Below are 18,097 nucleotides of genomic sequence, written 5' to 3'. Positions count from 1 at the left end.
ATGTTGGGATCCCCAGGGATCCATAGACCACACTTTAAGAACCAATGGATTAGATTATCTTTGGAAGGTTTTATCAGAGACCAGTCATAGGAATTGGCCTTTATTTTACTGTTGTACAGTATCCTTCTAGACTACCTGAGTTGTTTGCATTATTCAAGTGTATTCTTTTTCATGCTTAATATTTTCATTTTTAAATTTAATTAGGTTTTTTATATAGACCTATACTTAGACATCTTGAATTTCAAGATAAAGGAAAAATAGTATTAAAGTATTTAGGTAGGGAAAAAACCAGGTTACAGCTTAAAGAGTTTGTTTTCTGTAACACTCAACCCTAGAAGACAATAAACCAATAAGTACAGTTTTGATGAAAAATAGCTATGACCTGCAAATCATGTTTCTGGAAAAAGTCATTTGTGTATAAGAAAATAGGCATTTTTAGGTAAATAAGATTAAAAAAAAAAATCATGGGGCATTGGTTGGTGGTCCAGCAGTTAGGACTCCATCCTTTCACTTTTGGGTGCCCGTGTTTGATCCCTGGTTGGGGAACTAAGATTCTGCATGCCTCATGCTGTAGCCAAAAAATTTAAAAACTAACTAACTTAAATATAAAGAAATATTGATGTGAGTATTCTCAAAGTTCTGGCCTTCCTTGGCCTTTGCCAAGTGTCAAGTTATGTGCCTAGCTTCATTTTCCCAAATGAAAGGCTTCTTCTGAGTCCTAGGAGGTCACTTTTAATTTGAATGAGACTTTTTAAGAGTCTGTTGGGTTGTAATTCATTTGTTCCTTTTAGCAAATAAATTTTTGTTGAAGGCCTTCTCTGTACTTAGCTCAGTTCTGGATAGTAGGAATACAAAAGAAGCAGCTCCCTTCCCTCCAGGTCTTTCTAATTTAGTTGTGAAGAGTAAGAAATAACACACATGAAAAATACAACCAAGAATGCAGAGAAGTCCATAATTAAGTGCTGTAATGAGGGCTAACCACAGTTGATGAGTGGTTTGGAAGATTTTCTCATAAAAATAGGTGAGGACTAAGATAGTCAGAAGTGAGAGATGTGCTTTAGATAGTGCCGGCTTTGAAAAACTTCACCTCAGGGGTAGGGGGGCAGCTTTTCCTGGCTCCTGGCTTCCTGGGCCTATTTTACTGATGCATATCTCAGAGCTATACCTGGGCTTCCTTCTGTGATGCTGAGTAGTTTAATTACTCTTGCTGTGGGTGACTTGAAGAAAAGGGGCTTCAGAGATGATTAACTCTTTGCTGACATTTTTACCTTCTGGATTACGTTTAAACCAAGTAGGGACTAAGTCAGTGTTGGGATTCACTCATGCTGTATGATCATCTGTGATACTGTCTCTGTGACTGTTCTCCTAATCCTCTTTATTTGGGATTGCAGATTCATGGCAGCAGCTACTCTCATAAAGTGGACATCTTTTCTTTGGGCCTCATTCTGTTTGAATTACTGTACCCGTTCAGCACTCAGATGGAAAGGGTCAGGGTAAGTTCTTCTCCTCCTTTCCTAAAAGGCAGAAGAAAATACTCTTCAATTTACAAAAGAATGAGTTGTAAAAGAAAAATAAGTTATTCTTAATACCAGCAACTTTGTTGACTGCAAGTAGAAGAGAAAGAATTTGTAGGCTCTTTGCTTCCATTTAAAGCTCAGCCTTCAAAAATGGTTGAGGTGAATTGTCTGTTGCTTGCTGTTGCTTAAATTCATCATAACTTAACCATATTTTGCACTCAAATTTGTCATAAGGGCAAAGTTAGGGAAACCACAAGGTGGGGTGATGGTCGTGGTCAGAGAATTTTCCAGAGAACAAATGGCCACACAGTCGTATGCTTAAAAGCGGAAAACCTAAGCATAGTTAAGTTTTCTTTCCCCTCTCAAAATAAACCATGACTGTTGCCTTTAAGGAGTTTAGTAGTGAAAGTCTTAAAAGTAGTGTCTAGAATATGTAAAGAATGACTACGGTTCAACAACAAAAAACAAACAACCCTGTTAAAAAAATGGGCAAAGGATTTGAATAGATGTTTCTCTGAAGATTACAGATGGCCAATAAGTACAGCATCACTATTCCTCAGAGAAATGTGAATTAAAATCACGGTGAGATACCTCTTCACACCATCCAGAATAACTCTAATAGAATAAAACAAAAGCAGAAAATAAGTGTTGGCGAGGATATGGAGATATTAGTGCTCTCATGCATTGCTGGTAGGAATGTAAAGTGGTACATTCTACTGTGTAAGACAGTTTGACACGTCCTCAAAAAGGTAAACAGGGAATGACCGTGTTCTTCTCCTAGGTTCTACTCCTGTTTCTCCAAGAGAAATAAAAACATAGGTCCACACAAAAACCTGTACACAAATGTTCATAGTAACATTTTCATAATGACTAGAAGGTAGGAGCAACCCAGATGTTGATCAGCTTGGATCCCTTGTGTCCTAGATTTCATGTTTTGTTTTGTTTACATTACTCTCTTATTTTGCTGGAGCACATTCTGCCGTAAATTTCTCAGAAAGAATGTATGAGAGGGAAAATTTTAGAGTCCTCAGGTATCTGAAAATGTATTTTTTCCCCCCATCCTTATATATAATTGATAAATGACTAGGTTCTAGTTCTAGATTGAAAATAACTTTCCTTCAGAACCTTGAGGGCATTACCCCATTCTCTTATAGCTTCCAATACTGCTGTTGAAAAGCTGATACCATTCTGATGCATCATTTTTTTTATATGGGGTATTTTGAACCCATTATATCTTCCTTTCTGAGGGCTTTAGGAATTTAGTTTTTATCAGTGCCATTATGAAATTTAGTCCACTTAGATCCTTCCAGATCTCCCCACCAATCCCGCCCCCACCCCTCACCCCCACCCCCCTGCTCACTTATAATACTTAGCACTTGGTAGATTCTTTCAGTTAGAAGGGATTCATCCTTCAGTCTAGTAAGTTTCATATTTTTTTTTTATAAATTCTTCTCCAACTTTTTTGTTTTTTCCTGGAACTCCTGACTTATTCCTAAAAATGTCTACTTTTTTCCCCTCCTATTTTCTGTCATTGTCTTTTTGTACTATTTTTTGCAGAAGTTCCTTAACTTGTTCTTCTAACTTTCCTAATTCCTTTGACAATTCAGTTTTTTTTTTTTTTTTAATTAATGGCAATTCAGTTTTTACCATCTGAGATTGTTCCTTTTTTTGTAGTATTTGCACTCTTTTTACATGAATTCATTCTCTTCATATTGCTGAGAATCTCAATTATATGTATGTATGTATTTCTTCCCCCATAGTGTCTCTTTCTTTTTTTTTTTTTTTAAGCTTTCTATTTGAAATTATTATAGATGCACAGAAAGTTGCAAAGATAATACAAAGAGATACCCTCCATCCAATTTCTCCTAAGTGTTACATTTTACATAATTATAGTACGACATAAATTTGACATTGGTACTTTGTATTATGTATGGCTCCATGGTATTTTATCTCATGTATAGGTTTCTGTAACCAACCCTGCAGTCTAGATACAGAAGTGTTCCATCCTTCTTGCTACCACTTTATAGTCACACTTCTTTCTTCCTACTAATACCTCTGAGTTTTGTAATGATTTGTGTGTGTGTTTCACATGTTGACAATCCTGTCCATATTTAAGAATGGTGCTCTAAAATGATAACTAGAAGTGGACATTAAAAAATAAACAAAAAAGGGAATTCCCTGGCAGTCCAGTGGTTAGGACTCAGAGCTTTCAACTGCTGTGGACCCCTATTCTATCCCTGGACAGGGAACTAAGATCCTGCAAGCCAGGCAACCAAAAAAACAAAAACAAAAAACCCTGAAGTGGATATGACTGTTAAGTGTTATGATCCAGTTCTGTCTTTGGGGTGGCAGTGGGGGAGAATACTCACATGTTAGCATCTCTTGGACTTTCCTCATTCTCTCCAGAGAAGAAGCTTCATTCTCCTGACTGAGAAAGAACTGGGATGGATGGTGGGGTGGAGAGTGTCTTACTGTTGCAGACTTTGCTTGTTCTGTTTTCCATGCCCGCCCCCGACTCATCCTCATGCCTCTGTATTGGCCCTATGTTTGAAAAGCCTTGGTTCCGTTTCTTCGAATAACAAACTTATGTGTCCTGTGAAAAGTGAAAGCGTTAGTTGCTCAGTCCTGTCTGACTCTTTGTGATCCCGTGGACTGTAGCCTGCTAGGCTCCTTTGTCCGTGGGATTCTCCAGGGAAGAATACTGGAGTGGGTTGCCCTTCTCTTCTCCAGAGGATCTTCTCAACTCAGGGATTGAATCTGGGTCTCCCGCATTGCAGGCAGATTCTTTACTGTTGGAGGCATCGGGGAAGCCCTTTGTGTCCTATGCGGGTATGTAATATCATTTCCTGTACAGAACTTCCGACAGCTCTCCTACAGCCATCTTCATCCCTCACCCCCACCTCCTGCAGGTTCCACACAGCTAAGCAGTTCCCCACCTGTTGGCCTTATTATCCCTGTGGGCGCCCTGGTTTAGCTTTCTCTGTTGACCTAAAGTAGTTACACTATGTTTCCATCTACTTTCTCTCTCTTTCCAAAGATGTGATCTTTTCTTCCATTGCACTCATTTTAAAGATTTAAAATGTTTTTCCTTTTTTTGCTGTTGCTTTAGTGAAAATGTTTGGAAATGTAGTAAAAGAAAAAAAAAGAATCTGCCATGTTTACTCTTTTTTAAAAATTTTTTTAGTATTTATTTATTTGGTTGCACTGGATCTTAGTTGTAGCACAGAGGATCTCTGATCTTTTGTTGTGGCACGTGGGATCTAGTTCCCTAACAAGGGATTGAACCCAGACCCCCTGCAGTGAGAGTGCAGAGTCCTAGCCACTGGACCATCAGGGAATTTCAGAAAATCTGCCTTGTTTAGGCAGAACCCCTCTGAGATTCTATTAGTGAATGTAAAAGAGACTATTCAATGATTTGACCAAGATGTTTTTCAAGAAACTAATTTTATTGAGCTATAATTTACACACAGTACAATGTACCCACTTTGTATATTTTTATGAGATTTTGATACTTTTAAACCTTCATGTAACGACCACTACATTCAAAATACAGAATATTTCTATCATCCCCAAAAGTTGCCTTTTGTTCCTTCCCAGTCAGTCTCCTGTTCTTTCATCCCCCATCCTGATTTCAGGCAACCGCTAATCTGTTTTGTCTTAGAAAGTTTCATATGAATGGAATCATACGTGTATATACATTTTTGTGTCTACCTTCTTTGACTCACCTTAAAGGTTTTAACGTTCATTCATTACTCAGTATGTCAGCAGTTTCTCCTTTTTGTTAAGTAATATTTCATGGTATATACACATAGTTCGTGTCCACTTGCCTGTTGGAAACACCTATGAATAACGTGACTGTGGGACTCTCCTGGAGGTCCTCTGGTGGAAAATCCACTTGCCAATGCAGGAAGCAGGGGTTCGATCCCTGGCCTGGGAAGATCCCACATGCCACAGAGCAACTGAAGCCTATTTACTACAATTACTGAGCCTGCAGTCTGGAGCCCGTGCTCCGCAACAAGTGAACCCACCACAATGAGAAGCCCGTGTGCTGTAGCCGGAGAAAGCCCAGCGCAGCCATAAAGAAATAAAGTTGCTGTGAACATTTGTAAACTGGTCTCTTTGTAGATATACATCTGTTTTCATTAGTCTTGGGTAATGAGGAGATAGGGTTGGTAAATTATGTGTAAGTGGTTTAACTGTATAAGAAAGTACCATTTTATATTCTCACACACAGTGTAGGCGAGTTCTAGGTCCTCGGCACCCTCATCGACACTTAGGTTTTTTAGTCTTTACATTTTTTGGGTATTCTGATAGGAGTACAATACAATCAGATTGTGGTTTCAGTTTGCATTTCTCTGATAACTAATGACCTTGATCATCTTTTCAAGTCCTTTGCCAAGTATATGTATTATGACTAATTTTTTCCAGCCAGTGACTTCCCATTTGATTTCATTAATGATGTCTTTCAAAGGGCAGCAGGTTAAAAAAAAAAAGTCTGATGGGATTAAAAATTCTGTGATTCAAGACTTAAGCATTTATCTGCACATTGTTTGGTATGACCTACCTCTTAGCAGGTGAAACACTCCCTTCTATGGCCTGCGTCATGGATTCTTCTAGTGAAGTTTCTGTTTTTCTTTAGTGGGAAGTGACAAGTGCCAACCCAGTTCATGTTTTTGTTTAAGTACATTTTAGCTTATTTCCCAAGAAATATGAAGACATACTTGCTTTATTTCATTCCTCAAAACTGATTCATTACAAAAGGAGTATCAGGGACTTGCCTGGTGGCACAGTGGTAAAGAATCCAGCTGCCAGTGCAGGGGACACGGGTTCAGTCCCTGGTCCAGGAAGATGCCATGTGCTGTGGGGCAGCTAAGCCCTGAGCCACAACTCCTGACCTGTGCTCTAGAGCCCGGCAGCCACAGCTACTAAGCCCACGTGCCACAGCTACTGAAACCCACGTGCCTAGAGCCTGTGTCCTGCAACAAGAGAAGCCACCACAATGAAAACCCACACACCACAGCTGGAGAGTAGCCCCCACTCGCTGCAGCTAGAGGAAGCCCAAGTGTAGCAACGAAGACCCAGAGCCACCAAAAAGAAATAAGTAATAAAAATGTTTTAAAGGAGTTTAAGGCACTGTGCCAAATAGTTTGCCTTAATTACCTTATTTAAGTCTCAAAGCGGTCATACAAAGTAGACACTGTTATCCTGTTTGTATGAAAATTTCCCAAAAAGCTAGTTTATTTTTTATATTTAGAATTTAGCACAATTAGTTTTCTTCACTTAAAAAGAACGCTATGTCCTTTTATAGCAAATAAAATGATTAGTGACTAGTACAAAAAGTTACCCACTTAAGAACACAAATGTGTGTTCATGAATGATTGAATTATTTTTGATGCAGATCAGTCCATTTTCAGTTAAAATCCAGATGTCAGGATCATGTACAGTTCTAATAGATGTAAATTATTTGGTGATTTGGTGGCAGGTAAATCTGTGCCCAGGGAGCACTGATGTATAGATTATCAAGTCAGGAAAAACTTGATAAATTTTCCATCTGCTTAATGGTCAGCCTTGCTTACAGTATCAAAAAATATCTCTGTTTAAATAGATCCACATATCAAAATAGATTTAAAGACAAGTAACACTTTTCTATCTTTTCAGATCCTAACTGATGTAAGAGATCTCAAATTTCCACCACTATTTACTCAAAAATATCCTCGTGAGGTTGGTATAATACTTATCTTTTATTTTCTTTAAAATCTTACTTAGGACGTGAAGTCAGCAGTCAGCTCATCAGTTTCTACGTTTTACAGATGAGGAGGCCTAAGGTCTAGAGAGGAAAGTGACCTGATCCCAACAACATGCAACTTGTTAAAACCAAAGGCTGGGGAATTCCCTGGTTAAGAATGTGACCTTCCACTGCAGGGGTGGGAGTTTAGTCCCTGTTCTGGCAGCTAGGAGTCTGCTCCATGCTGCATGACAGCCCATCCGGGGATTTAGCAACCTCAATTTTCAGTAGGGCCTCCCAAGTAGCTCAGTGGTAAAGAACCTGCCTGCCAATGCAGAAGATGCAAGAGACACAGGTTCGATCATGGCAACCCACTCCAATATTCTTATCTGGAAAACTCCATGGACAGAGGAGCCTGGCAGGCTGTAGTCCATGGGGTCACAGAGTCCGACATGACTTTCAGTAAGGCTGAACGTAAAGAGCTCACCCTCATAAGAATCAAGTTGCCATTATAATCAGGCCATTAATTTATTTGTCTTAGTGAATTTGTCACAGATCTTAAAAACCAGCTTCTTAAAAAAAGTCACTCATTTCCACTGATTTTGTGTGTTGGAATTATACCCCTCAGAGAAACAGTAAATGATTCAGAATAGTGGGAAGGGAAAATTAAAATGGTCTTGATGGTGAAAACTGTGTGTGATGAACTTTTGAAGTTTCTTTTTGCAGTTTTTGTTTGTTTATGTTATGTCCACAAACACATCGCTTTAAAATTTATGCTTGAATTTTCTTAGTAAATTCAGTTGAAGTAAATGGAAATGTGTGGCTAATTATCAAATTGGAAAAAGTCTAATTGATCTTTCAATATTTTAAGTATATTGAAGGATTGCATTAAAAATGAACTTTATAACAATATAGAGATATGCTAACTTAAAGTGAAGTTTATTTTACTAAAAATTGGTTTGTTGTGTATTTTGAAAAGTGGTGAATCAGTTCCTGGGGGACTCACAAGAATCTGTGTTATACGAAAGTGGTTCGAAAAAAAATAGGAAAAGGGGCTAGGTACTGACCCCTGGCATGATTTATTTTTCTTTTTATCTATTGGGGTATAATTGCTTTACAGTGTTGTGTCAGTCTCCGCTGTACAATGAAGTGAATCAGCTACACATTTACATATATCCTCTCCCTCATCTATTTGCCCTCTTATCCCACCCAGCTAAGTTATCACACAGCACTGAGCTGAGCTCCCTGTGCCATAAAGCAGCTTCTCACTAGCTATCTCTTTTACACGTGGTAGTGTATGTACATCAACGCTCCTCTCCCAGTTCATCCCATCCTCCCCGTCCCTCCGTGTCCACATGTCCATTCTCTGTGTCTCTGTGTCTCTTCGGTATGGTTATTTTTTAATTGAAATCTTTATTGAAGTAATTGTATATTCACATGCAGTTGTAAGATGAATTTATTTTAAAGGTCAGACTGTGTTTCAGAGATGTGATTTAGGGCCCTTTATATTAGGACACAACCAATTAACCTGAAATAGTCCAGGTATATTTGGAGCAAGACTTGGCCAAACTATGACCCATAAGCCAAATCCAGCCTGCTGCCTGTTTTGGTAATAAAGTTTCATGGGAACACAGGCAGACCCACCTGTTTACGTGCGGTTTGTGGCTGCTTTTGTATTTCAGTGGCTCAGTTGAGAAGTTGCTCACACACAGATGTAGAGAACAAACATACGGACAAGGGAGGGTGAGGTGAGGTGGGTGGGATGGGGTGGGAGCCTGGGACTGACGTACATACCCTGTTGACACCATGTATAAAATAGATGACCAGTGAGAACCTTCTGTATAGCAAAGGGAACTCCACTCAGTGCTCTGTGATGAGCTAAATGGGAAGGAAATCCAAAAAGGGGGGATATATGTGTACCTATAACTGATTCCCTATGGAATCAAGTGGCTCAGATGGTAAAGAATCTGCCTGCAATGCCAGAAACCCAGGTTCGACAACATTCAACACAACTAACACAACATTGCAGAGCAATATACTCCAATAAAAATTAATTTAGAAAAAAAGAGAAACTGGCATACCAACTTAACATAGTTACAGAAACGTAATATTTGGCAGACTCCTGTTTTAGGCAATGGTTCAGTGGCCCCTTGATCACAAAACAATTTTTATCTTTCAGTATGCCATGGTGCAAGACATGCTGTCCCCATCTCCTACTGAACGGCCAGAAGCTGCGAGCATCATTGAAAACGCGATCTTCGAGGACTTGGAGTTTCCAGGAAAGACGGTCCTCAGACAGAGGTCTCGATCCATGAGCTCGTCTGGGGCGAAACATTCAAGACACTCCAGCAGCCCCCACAGCCCTTTGCCCAGCAATTAGCCTTAAGTTCCGCTCACGCCCCTAACAGGTGACAACGGAATAGCCTGCTTCAAAGGAATATTGCTTTTCCAAAATCGCAAACTTGAAAATATGGTTCTCCACTTGATTTCGTTTTAGGTTGCCTTTTCTAAATCAGATTTTAAACTGGATTTTGGAGCGCACACCTCATTTGAGCCAACTTTTGATTTTTGCTCCAGTCGAGGGGAGGGCTGTCACATGCGCTCCTTTCCCTCACTGGTCTGTTGAAACTGGCTGGCCAAGCATTCCACCCTCACGTTTTGCCTAGGGAGGTAGAAGCAATCCCTAAAATGTATAGAGAGAATTATAAAATGGAAGTATTTTTATAGTACAGAAAATGAAAGTCCCTACATGGTGGTAACCATATTGTTCTAGAAAGACGCTTTCTAGAGAGATCATGGGAGTTTTGAAACTGATTTCAAAACAAAGCTGACTCCATTTTTGTCCCTGGTGGGTGAATTAGGAAGCTGCATTATTTTGGAGGACAAGTAGCACAAATTATATAGCTAGTTTTCTAGGGTCATTTGTAGCATTAAATAGCTTTATTCCTCAGATAGTTCTAGAGAGAAAAAATTTTAAGAGCTTTTTGTACTTTTACCTCCAATAAAGGGAAAATGAAGCTTTTGGTGTAAATTGGTCAAAAATTCTGGCTTGGAGAAGGAAAAAAAGTCGTAGTAAGAAACAAATCATATATCACAGCTAACTGCTTCAATTACGGACTTCTTAAACCTAATGAAATCTTACATGTCTTAAATGTAATTCTGTAGGTTGATACTGTCTCAGAACTGATTGTAGATAACAGTCTAATCATCTAACTTGCTAACATGTTTTTATTTTTCACTGTAAATAGGTTTATTTTTTATTTATAAAAATTCTGAACTCAATCCATTTGGGTTGGTGGTGTACAGAACGCACTTAAAAGTGTGTTAACTATTGTGACTTCTTTCAAGTCTAAATGGTTTAATAAAACTTTTAGAAATGATTTATGGTTGATTCTTATTTGAGGGAACTAGCTCCGAAATGGAATTTTTCAGATTTTAAAATGGGATCATAGGTCTCAAAAGAGTCATAACTCTACTCTCAAGAAAACTTATTCCTTATAGATGATCTTATTTACAGAGCAGAAATAGAGACACAAATGTAGAGAACAAGCATAAGGACATCAAGGACCAGGGGATGAAGTGGGAGATTGGACTTGACACATACATACTATTGATACTGTGTATAAAATAGATAATTAATGAGAACCTACTGTATAGCACAGGGCTTCCCAGGTAGCTCTGTGGTAAAGAATCTGCCTGACAGTGCAGCAGTCGCAAGAGACAAGGGTTCAGAAACCTGGGTTGGGAAGATCCCCTGGAGTAGGAAAATGGCAACATGCTCCAGTCTTGCCTGGAAAATTCCATGGACAGAGGAGCCTGGTGGACTGCAGTCCATGGGGTCGCAAAGAGTTAGACACGACTGAACACACACACACACACAAACACACACACTGCATAGCACAAGCAACTCTATTATTCAGTGCTCTGTGGTGACCTAAATGGAAAGGAAACCAAAAAAGGGATACATGTGTATGTATAACTGATTCACTTTGCTATACCGCAGAAACTAACACAACATTTCAAGCAACTATACTCCAATAGAAATTAATTTTAAAAAATAGAAAACTTATTCCTAACCTGTTCTAATGGACATGAGTTTGGGTAAACTCTGGGAGTTGGTGATGGACAGGGAGGTCTGGCGTGCTGCGGGTTCATGGTGTCGTGAAGAGTTGGACACGACTCAGCAACTGAACTGAACCTGTTCTAAACAGGCATCTTCTTGTCCTCTCCCAAAGAGTTGACAGGATCAAGTCCTTTTCAAAATTCACTGGACTCATAATCCAAACACATTAGCTCAGTTTCTACTCTGTGCCAGAGATATAAAGACCATCCTACCCTAAAGGGAGGCTGCGAAGAGCAAAGGCTACATACGGCAAAGCCAGTTGTGCTGGGATCACGATGTGTCTGATGGAGGCATGTGGCGTGCAGAGCTGCCCGGCACAAACTCGCCAGGCCCAGCCTTCAAGGGTCAAATGCATGATTATTTCCATCTTACAGACACGTTATGTCTGCCCCATAGAGTCTGAGCAGTTTGTAAGCTGGGCACACGTCACAGATCCTTTGTGCTCTTCCCAGTTTCTCACTGCTCAGTGAGGCTCCCTCCACCTGGTCTTTCTTCCCTGTTCTGCTTGGCTCCTAGCCAGTTCAACTCTTTTTTTTTTTTTTCCTTCTTCTCTTAGCCTGCTTCAGTTACTATTTTCCCCTTCATCCCAGCAAGGGATCTTGTTGATTTCTTCCCAGTTTGCCTGCTCAGTTCCAGCTGCAGACCCTTTGACCCTCAAGACCACCCTGAAAGCTAGCTATTTAGGGACTTCCCTGGTGGTCCAGTAACTAGGACTCCAAGCTCCCAATGCAGAAGGCCCAGGTTTGATCCCTGGTCAGGGAGCTGCAGATTCCACATGCAGCAACTGAAAAAAAAAAAAAAAAAAAAATCTCACTTGCTGAGGCTGGGACCTGGTGCAGTCAAATAAATAAAAATATATAATAAAATAATAATAAAAGTTATAAAAACACTATGACAGATGTTATTATTACCATTCGTATTGTACAACTCAGGTCCAGAAAGATGCTGTGATTTGCCCTTTGATAACAGCCAATCAGCAGAACTGGGACCAACTCCCAGGAATTCCAATCCCTAGTTAAGGTTTTTGTCTACTGCCTCATACCAAGCTGTCTTAAGGATTTGCACATATCTAACCTGGGCTGGGAGGGATTGGGGGCAGGAGGAGAAGGGGACGACAGAGGATGAGATGGTTGGATGGCATCACCGACTCAATGGACGTGGGTTTGAGTAAGCTCCGGGAGTTGGTGAGGATGAGATGGTTGGATGGCATCACCGACTCAATGGACATGGGTTTGAGTAAGCTCCGGGAGTTGGTGATGGACAGGGAGGCCTGGCGTGCTGCGATTAGCCCACAAAGAGTCTGACAGGACTGAGCGACTGAACTGAACTTGCTTAAGGAGACTTCCCCCTCCAGATTCTAGTCCTGCAACCACCGTAACTGCCACCAGGGGGCTCATTTTCGCCTTTTCTCCCAAGAAGTTTGGAAGTAAATGCGGACCTTTCAGGGGCTTCCCTTGTAACTCAACTGGTAAAGAATTCACCTGCAGTGCGGGAGACCCGGGTTTGATCCCTGGGTTGGGGAGATCCCCTGCAGGGAAAGGCTACCCACTCCAGGATTCTGGCCTGGAGAATTCCATGGACAGTCCATGGGGTCACAAAGAGTCAGAGACAACTGAGCAACTTTCACTTCACTTCCACAGACCTTTCAAACAGGATCTTTGGACGTTATAGTGACGTGAAAGTGATATACATTCAGTAGAAACTGTACTTTGAATTTAAAATTTTGATCTCTTCCTGGGCTAGTGATACACTGTATGACATACTCTCTAGTGATGCTGGGAATTCAGCCACACATTTAGGAAGAGAAACAACCAGTACACTTAAAATCATTCTGCACCCAGACAGCTATCCTGTTTTTCACTTTCAGTACTGTATTAAAAAAAAATGAGGACTTCCCTGGTAGTTCAGTGGATAGGAACCCACCTGCCAAAGCAGCGGAACAGGTTCAATTCCCAGTCCGGGAAGATTCCACATGCCACAGAGCTGCTAAGCCTGTGAGCCACAAGTACTGAGCCCGCGCTCCAGAGCTCCAGGGGCACAACTACCGAGCCCGCGTGCTGCAGCTGCTGAAGTTCGTGCCCCTGGCCTGTGCTCTGCAACAGGAGAAGCCACTGCAATGGGAAGCCTGCGTGCACACCGCAACTAGAGAGTAGTACCCGCTCACCACAACTAGGAGAGCCTGCCACAGCGATGAAAGACCCAGTGCAATTAAAAATAATAGATAGGCTTTGTATTTGAAGATTTTGCCTGACTGATAGGCAGATGGCATCACCCTTATGGCAGAAAGTGAAGGGGAACTAAAGAGCCTCTTAATGGAAGTGAAAAAGGAGAGTAAAAAACCTGGTTTAAATCGACATTCAAAAAACTAAGATCATGGCATCTGGTCCCATCGCTTCATGGCAAATAGACAGAGAAACAATGGAAACAGCGACAGACTTTATTTTCTTGGGCTCCAAACTCACTGCAGATGGTGACTGAAACCATGAAATTAAAAGACATTTGCTCCTTGGAAGAAAAGTTATGACCAACCTAGACAGTGTATTATAAAGCAGAGACATTACTTTGCCAACAAAGGTGCGTATAGTCAAAGCTATGGTTTTTCCAGTGGTCATGTATTTATGTGAGCGTTGGACCATAAAGAAAGCTGAGCACCAAAGAATTGATGCTTTTGATCTGTGGTGTTGGAGAAGACTCTTGACAGTCCCTTGGACTGCAAGATCAAACCAGTCAATCCCAAGGAAATCAGTCCTGAATATTCATTGAAAGGACTGATGCTGAAGTTGCAGCTTCAGTACTTTGGCCACCTGGTGTGAAGAACTGACTCCTTGGAAAAGACCCTGATGCTGGGAAAGATTGAAGGCAGGAGGAGAAGGGGATGACAGAGGATGAGATAGTTGGATGGCATCACTGACACCATGGACATGAGTTTGAGTAAGCTCCAGGTGTTGGTGATGGACAGGGAAGGCTGGTGTGCTGCTATCCACAGGAATTGCGGAGTCGGACACGACTGAGTGACTGAACTGAACTGAGGTTAATATTCCGAGAACATTTAAAATAAATGAGGCTATGATATTCAGAAGGTTGGCTGTTTTAAATGCATTTTCGACTTAGGAGTTTATGGGTATGTAACTCCATGATAAGTTGAGGAAAATCTGTAGTTGAGAGCTGGAATAGAAAACACTCTTCCACCTATAAAGGTATTCCCCCTCTTCCAGGCATCATGAGAACAATATAACAAGCAGGTCCACAGTGACTGACTTAAACATGCCAGACATAAAAAAATTTAACCATCACAAGTCCCATAATGCTTCTGCAATGAGATACTTTTAAATTCCTCAAGTGGACAATGACTTAAAATAATAAACCCAGGGCAATATGTACTGGCTACTTCCAACAGCTTTAGCATCCCTCATCCTTGGCTCAGCATCCCTCTGTAGAGCAAGAGAGTAGCTTCTTTCACTGCTTCCCCTGCTCGGGCTGGTGCAATAAGAAAAATGGGGAAAGCAGGAGGAACAGCCCAATCAAAGGCTTGATGGGGAGGGGAGGAATGAGAAAGTGAGATCTCTGTAGTGGGAGCGGAGAGAAATAGAAGAACTTGACAATTATTTATGAGGCAGGAAGGCCAGGGACACTGGAATTAAGTGAATAATTCAGTCAGTCAGTCAGTCAATTCAGTTGCTCAGTTGTGTCCCACTCTTTGCAACCCCGTGGATGTCCCCTCCCTCTTGAACTTCCCTCCTACCTCCTTTCCCAGGCTCTTGGATTTCTGGTGCAGAAACTTCCATAGAATCTAAAAGAAGGAGGAGGTGGTTTGGGGACAGATTGTTGCCTTTTGAAAATAATGGATTTCCCAGGTCTCTGTGGTTAAAAAAACAAAAACAAAAACAAAAACCTGGGGCTTTAGTCAGGAGAAAATGGGAAACCATTCCAAGTTTCTGAGCCAGGGAGACTCAGATGTGATGTGATCCTTAAGATCCCTGTGGCAAGCGAGGAAGAGAATGGACTGGAGGGAGGAGTCACAGAGAGAGAGAGAGAGAGAGAGAGAGAGGCCTTCACCCAGCAGAGGGGGCCAAGGGCCTGAGCCTGGTCTGTGGGAGCCAGAAGACACTCCTCGTCCAGTGATTAAACCTGGGCTCGCTCCCGGTAGCCCAGGGGCTGCTCCTCTGTCATCACTCTTTAGGGCTGGGTATGGAAAGATTTCTCCAGGGGCTGTTGCAGTGGGAGGCTCCTTGTCTTCTGCCTCCTGAAAAGAAGGGAGCTTTTATTTTGCGATTTTTTTGTAATTCTACTTTAACTTTTTAAAAATCAATTTTTCCTGGAGTAGAGTTGCTTTACAGTGTTGTGTAGTTTCTACTGTACAGCAAAGTGAGCCAGCCACATGTATACATATACCCCCTCCTTTTTAAAATTTCCTTCCCATTTAGGTCACCACAGAGTACTGAGTTCTCTGAGCTATACAGTGGGTTCTTATTAGTAACCTATTTGCTATATACAGTATCAACAGTATATATATCCTTTCCCAATCTCACAATTCATTTAGAAAAATGGTACAGATGAACCTATTTGCAAAGCAGAAATAAGAGACACAGAGAACAAGCAAACAAATGTATGGGTATCTGGGGAAGGGAAGGGGGTGGGATGAATTGGGAGACAAGGACTTTTAGAACTCACTCTTTCCTTACTGTTTCATGGACAGCAAGGAGATCAAACCAGTCCATCCTAAAGGAAATCAACCCTGAATATTCATTGGAAGGACTGATGCTGAAGCTGAAGCGCCAATCCTTTGGCCACCAGATGCAAAGAGCCGACTTATTGGAAAAGACCCTGATGCTGGGAAAGATTGAGGGCCGGAGGAGAAGAGGGTGACAGAAGATGAGATGGTTGGATGACATCATCAACTCAATGAACATGAAATGAGCAAACTCTGGGAGACGGTGATGGACAGGGAAGCCTGGTGTGATGCAGTCCATGGGGTCGCAAAGAGTCGGACATGATTGAGCTATTGAACAACAAGAGCTCACTCAGAGAATACGTCAGGAAGGATAACAGCAAGGTTGGGATCAGCTCAACCTTGGCATCTGCTTTGTTGCTAGCAGCAAGAGCATGGGTAGGAAGAGGAGCCCAGACAAGGTAGAGTTTACCAGTCAGAACTCAGGTGCTTTCAGGAGACAGAGGAAATTTGCACTCCCCAGAAAGATCACAAATTTGCCCAGTTGCAGGGAGAGGCTTTGATACTGAGAAGTAATGAAGGGAAAAAGGAAAAGAAAGGGTGTTCTTTCTTCAAAAGATCCTTTTCAAGAAATACTCAGACTAATGGCTGAATAGATGAAGATACATTTGTACTCTGATATGTTGCAAATGAGTCAGCAGCCTAGATGGAATGATTAAATGTCTGTGAAGCAGATAAGCAACAAATCTCCAGGTTGCAGAGGAGTGTGAGTAGTATGATTGCAGCCAAATGGAATGGCTTCTATATCTGTTTGAATGGAATATTTTCATCGGGATAAAGTTTAGAAGTATCTACACCAAACGCCACACTGGTTACCTCAGGAGAGAGGAGTAGGGGAGGAGGGTCAAGGGAAGAGATTATTAACTCCAATCTTCATCTCACCCATCGTTTGATCTCTTCCAACAGATGCACTATTTTCAGGATTAACGATACCCAAGGGCTTCCCTGGCGGCTCAGTGATAAACAATTCGACTGCCAATGCAGGGGACATGGGTCCGATCCCTGGTCTGGGAGGATTCCACATGCACAGAGCAACTAAGGCCATGCACCACAACTTCTGAGCCTGTGCTCTGGAGCCTGGGAGCCGAAGCTGCTGAAGCCTGTGAGACCCAGAGCCCGAGCTGGGCAACAAGAGAAACAAGCCACCACAATGAGAAGTCCGCGCATGGAAACTGGAGAGTAGCCCCCGCTCACCACAACTAGAGAAAAGTCTTTACAGCAATGAAAACACAGCACAGCCAAAACTAAACAAGTAAATAAAAATAAAATTATAAAGTATCAAATAATAACAATAATTAATAAAACAAGAAAAAAGGAAACCAGCAAACTTTCCACTATTTCCACTATTTTAATTGATCTCATCTTTGTATCCTGCTCTTTATAGTTCAGACAGATGTGATATGGTCTCATTTAATTCTGCTGGGCCCTCTGCAACTCAGATATTTTCACCGCCATTTTATCCATAAGGAACCAACACCATTGTTAAAATAACTATGGTCACATAACAGGAAGTTTGTAATGATACACTTATCATCCCACTACCCACAATTTCACTTCTCTGAATTTCCTTCAATCCAGAGGGCGATTTCAAAGAGTGACAGGTAACAAGAGAGACTGCTTTGTAGCCACAATCAGCCGTATTACTATTTACTTGTTTATCATAATTTTCCTTGAGGGCTCTAATCTGTTTCCACAACTGCAAGTAACAGGTTTTGAAGATCAAGGGGATAAGATATATAACGTTTAGCACAGAATTCTACAAGTAGTAAGCACTCAATAAATAGAAATGAAAACAAAATCATAACCTCAGTTTCCTCAACTCTAAAATGGGTATAATTTGGGACTTCCCTGGTGGTCCAGTGATTAAGACTCCCCCCTGGCCAATGCAGGGAGCTCGGATTCCATCCCTGATCTGGGAACTAGGATCCCCCAGGCCCTGCGGCACGGCCAAAAAATAAAACAACAGAAGTAAACAAATAGGGCTTCCCTGGTGTCTCAGTGGA

At 41.3% G+C, this 18,097-nt stretch overlaps 1 protein-coding gene and 1 non-coding gene across 2 annotated transcripts in view; one reads left to right on the top strand and one right to left on the bottom strand.

The window, feature by feature from the left end:
- Positions 1-10,602, top strand: part of EIF2AK3 (eukaryotic translation initiation factor 2 alpha kinase 3) — a 78,907-nt gene extending 68,305 nt beyond the window's left edge. Inside the window, exons 15-17 of the mRNA XM_065929170.1 lie at positions 1,392-1,493; positions 7,176-7,238; positions 9,422-10,602. Coding sequence (XP_065785242.1) covers positions 1,392-1,493; positions 7,176-7,238; positions 9,422-9,622 — 366 coding nt within the window. The 3' untranslated portion in view covers positions 9,623-10,602. The remainder of the gene's footprint in view (positions 1-1,391; positions 1,494-7,175; positions 7,239-9,421) is intronic.
- On the bottom strand, positions 4,782-4,854 carry TRNAE-CUC (transfer RNA glutamic acid (anticodon CUC)). Its single transcript has one exon. It is a non-coding gene; the product is annotated as a tRNA-Glu (tRNA).
- Positions 10,603-18,097: the final 7,495 nt, after the last annotated feature.

This window comes from Muntiacus reevesi, chromosome 3 (genome assembly GCF_963930625.1).
Source record: "Muntiacus reevesi chromosome 3, mMunRee1.1, whole genome shotgun sequence".
NCBI lineage: Eukaryota > Metazoa > Chordata > Mammalia > Artiodactyla > Cervidae > Muntiacus > Muntiacus reevesi.
Note: the sequence above shows the minus strand (reverse complement) of the source record. Positions and strands in the feature narration are given on the sequence as shown.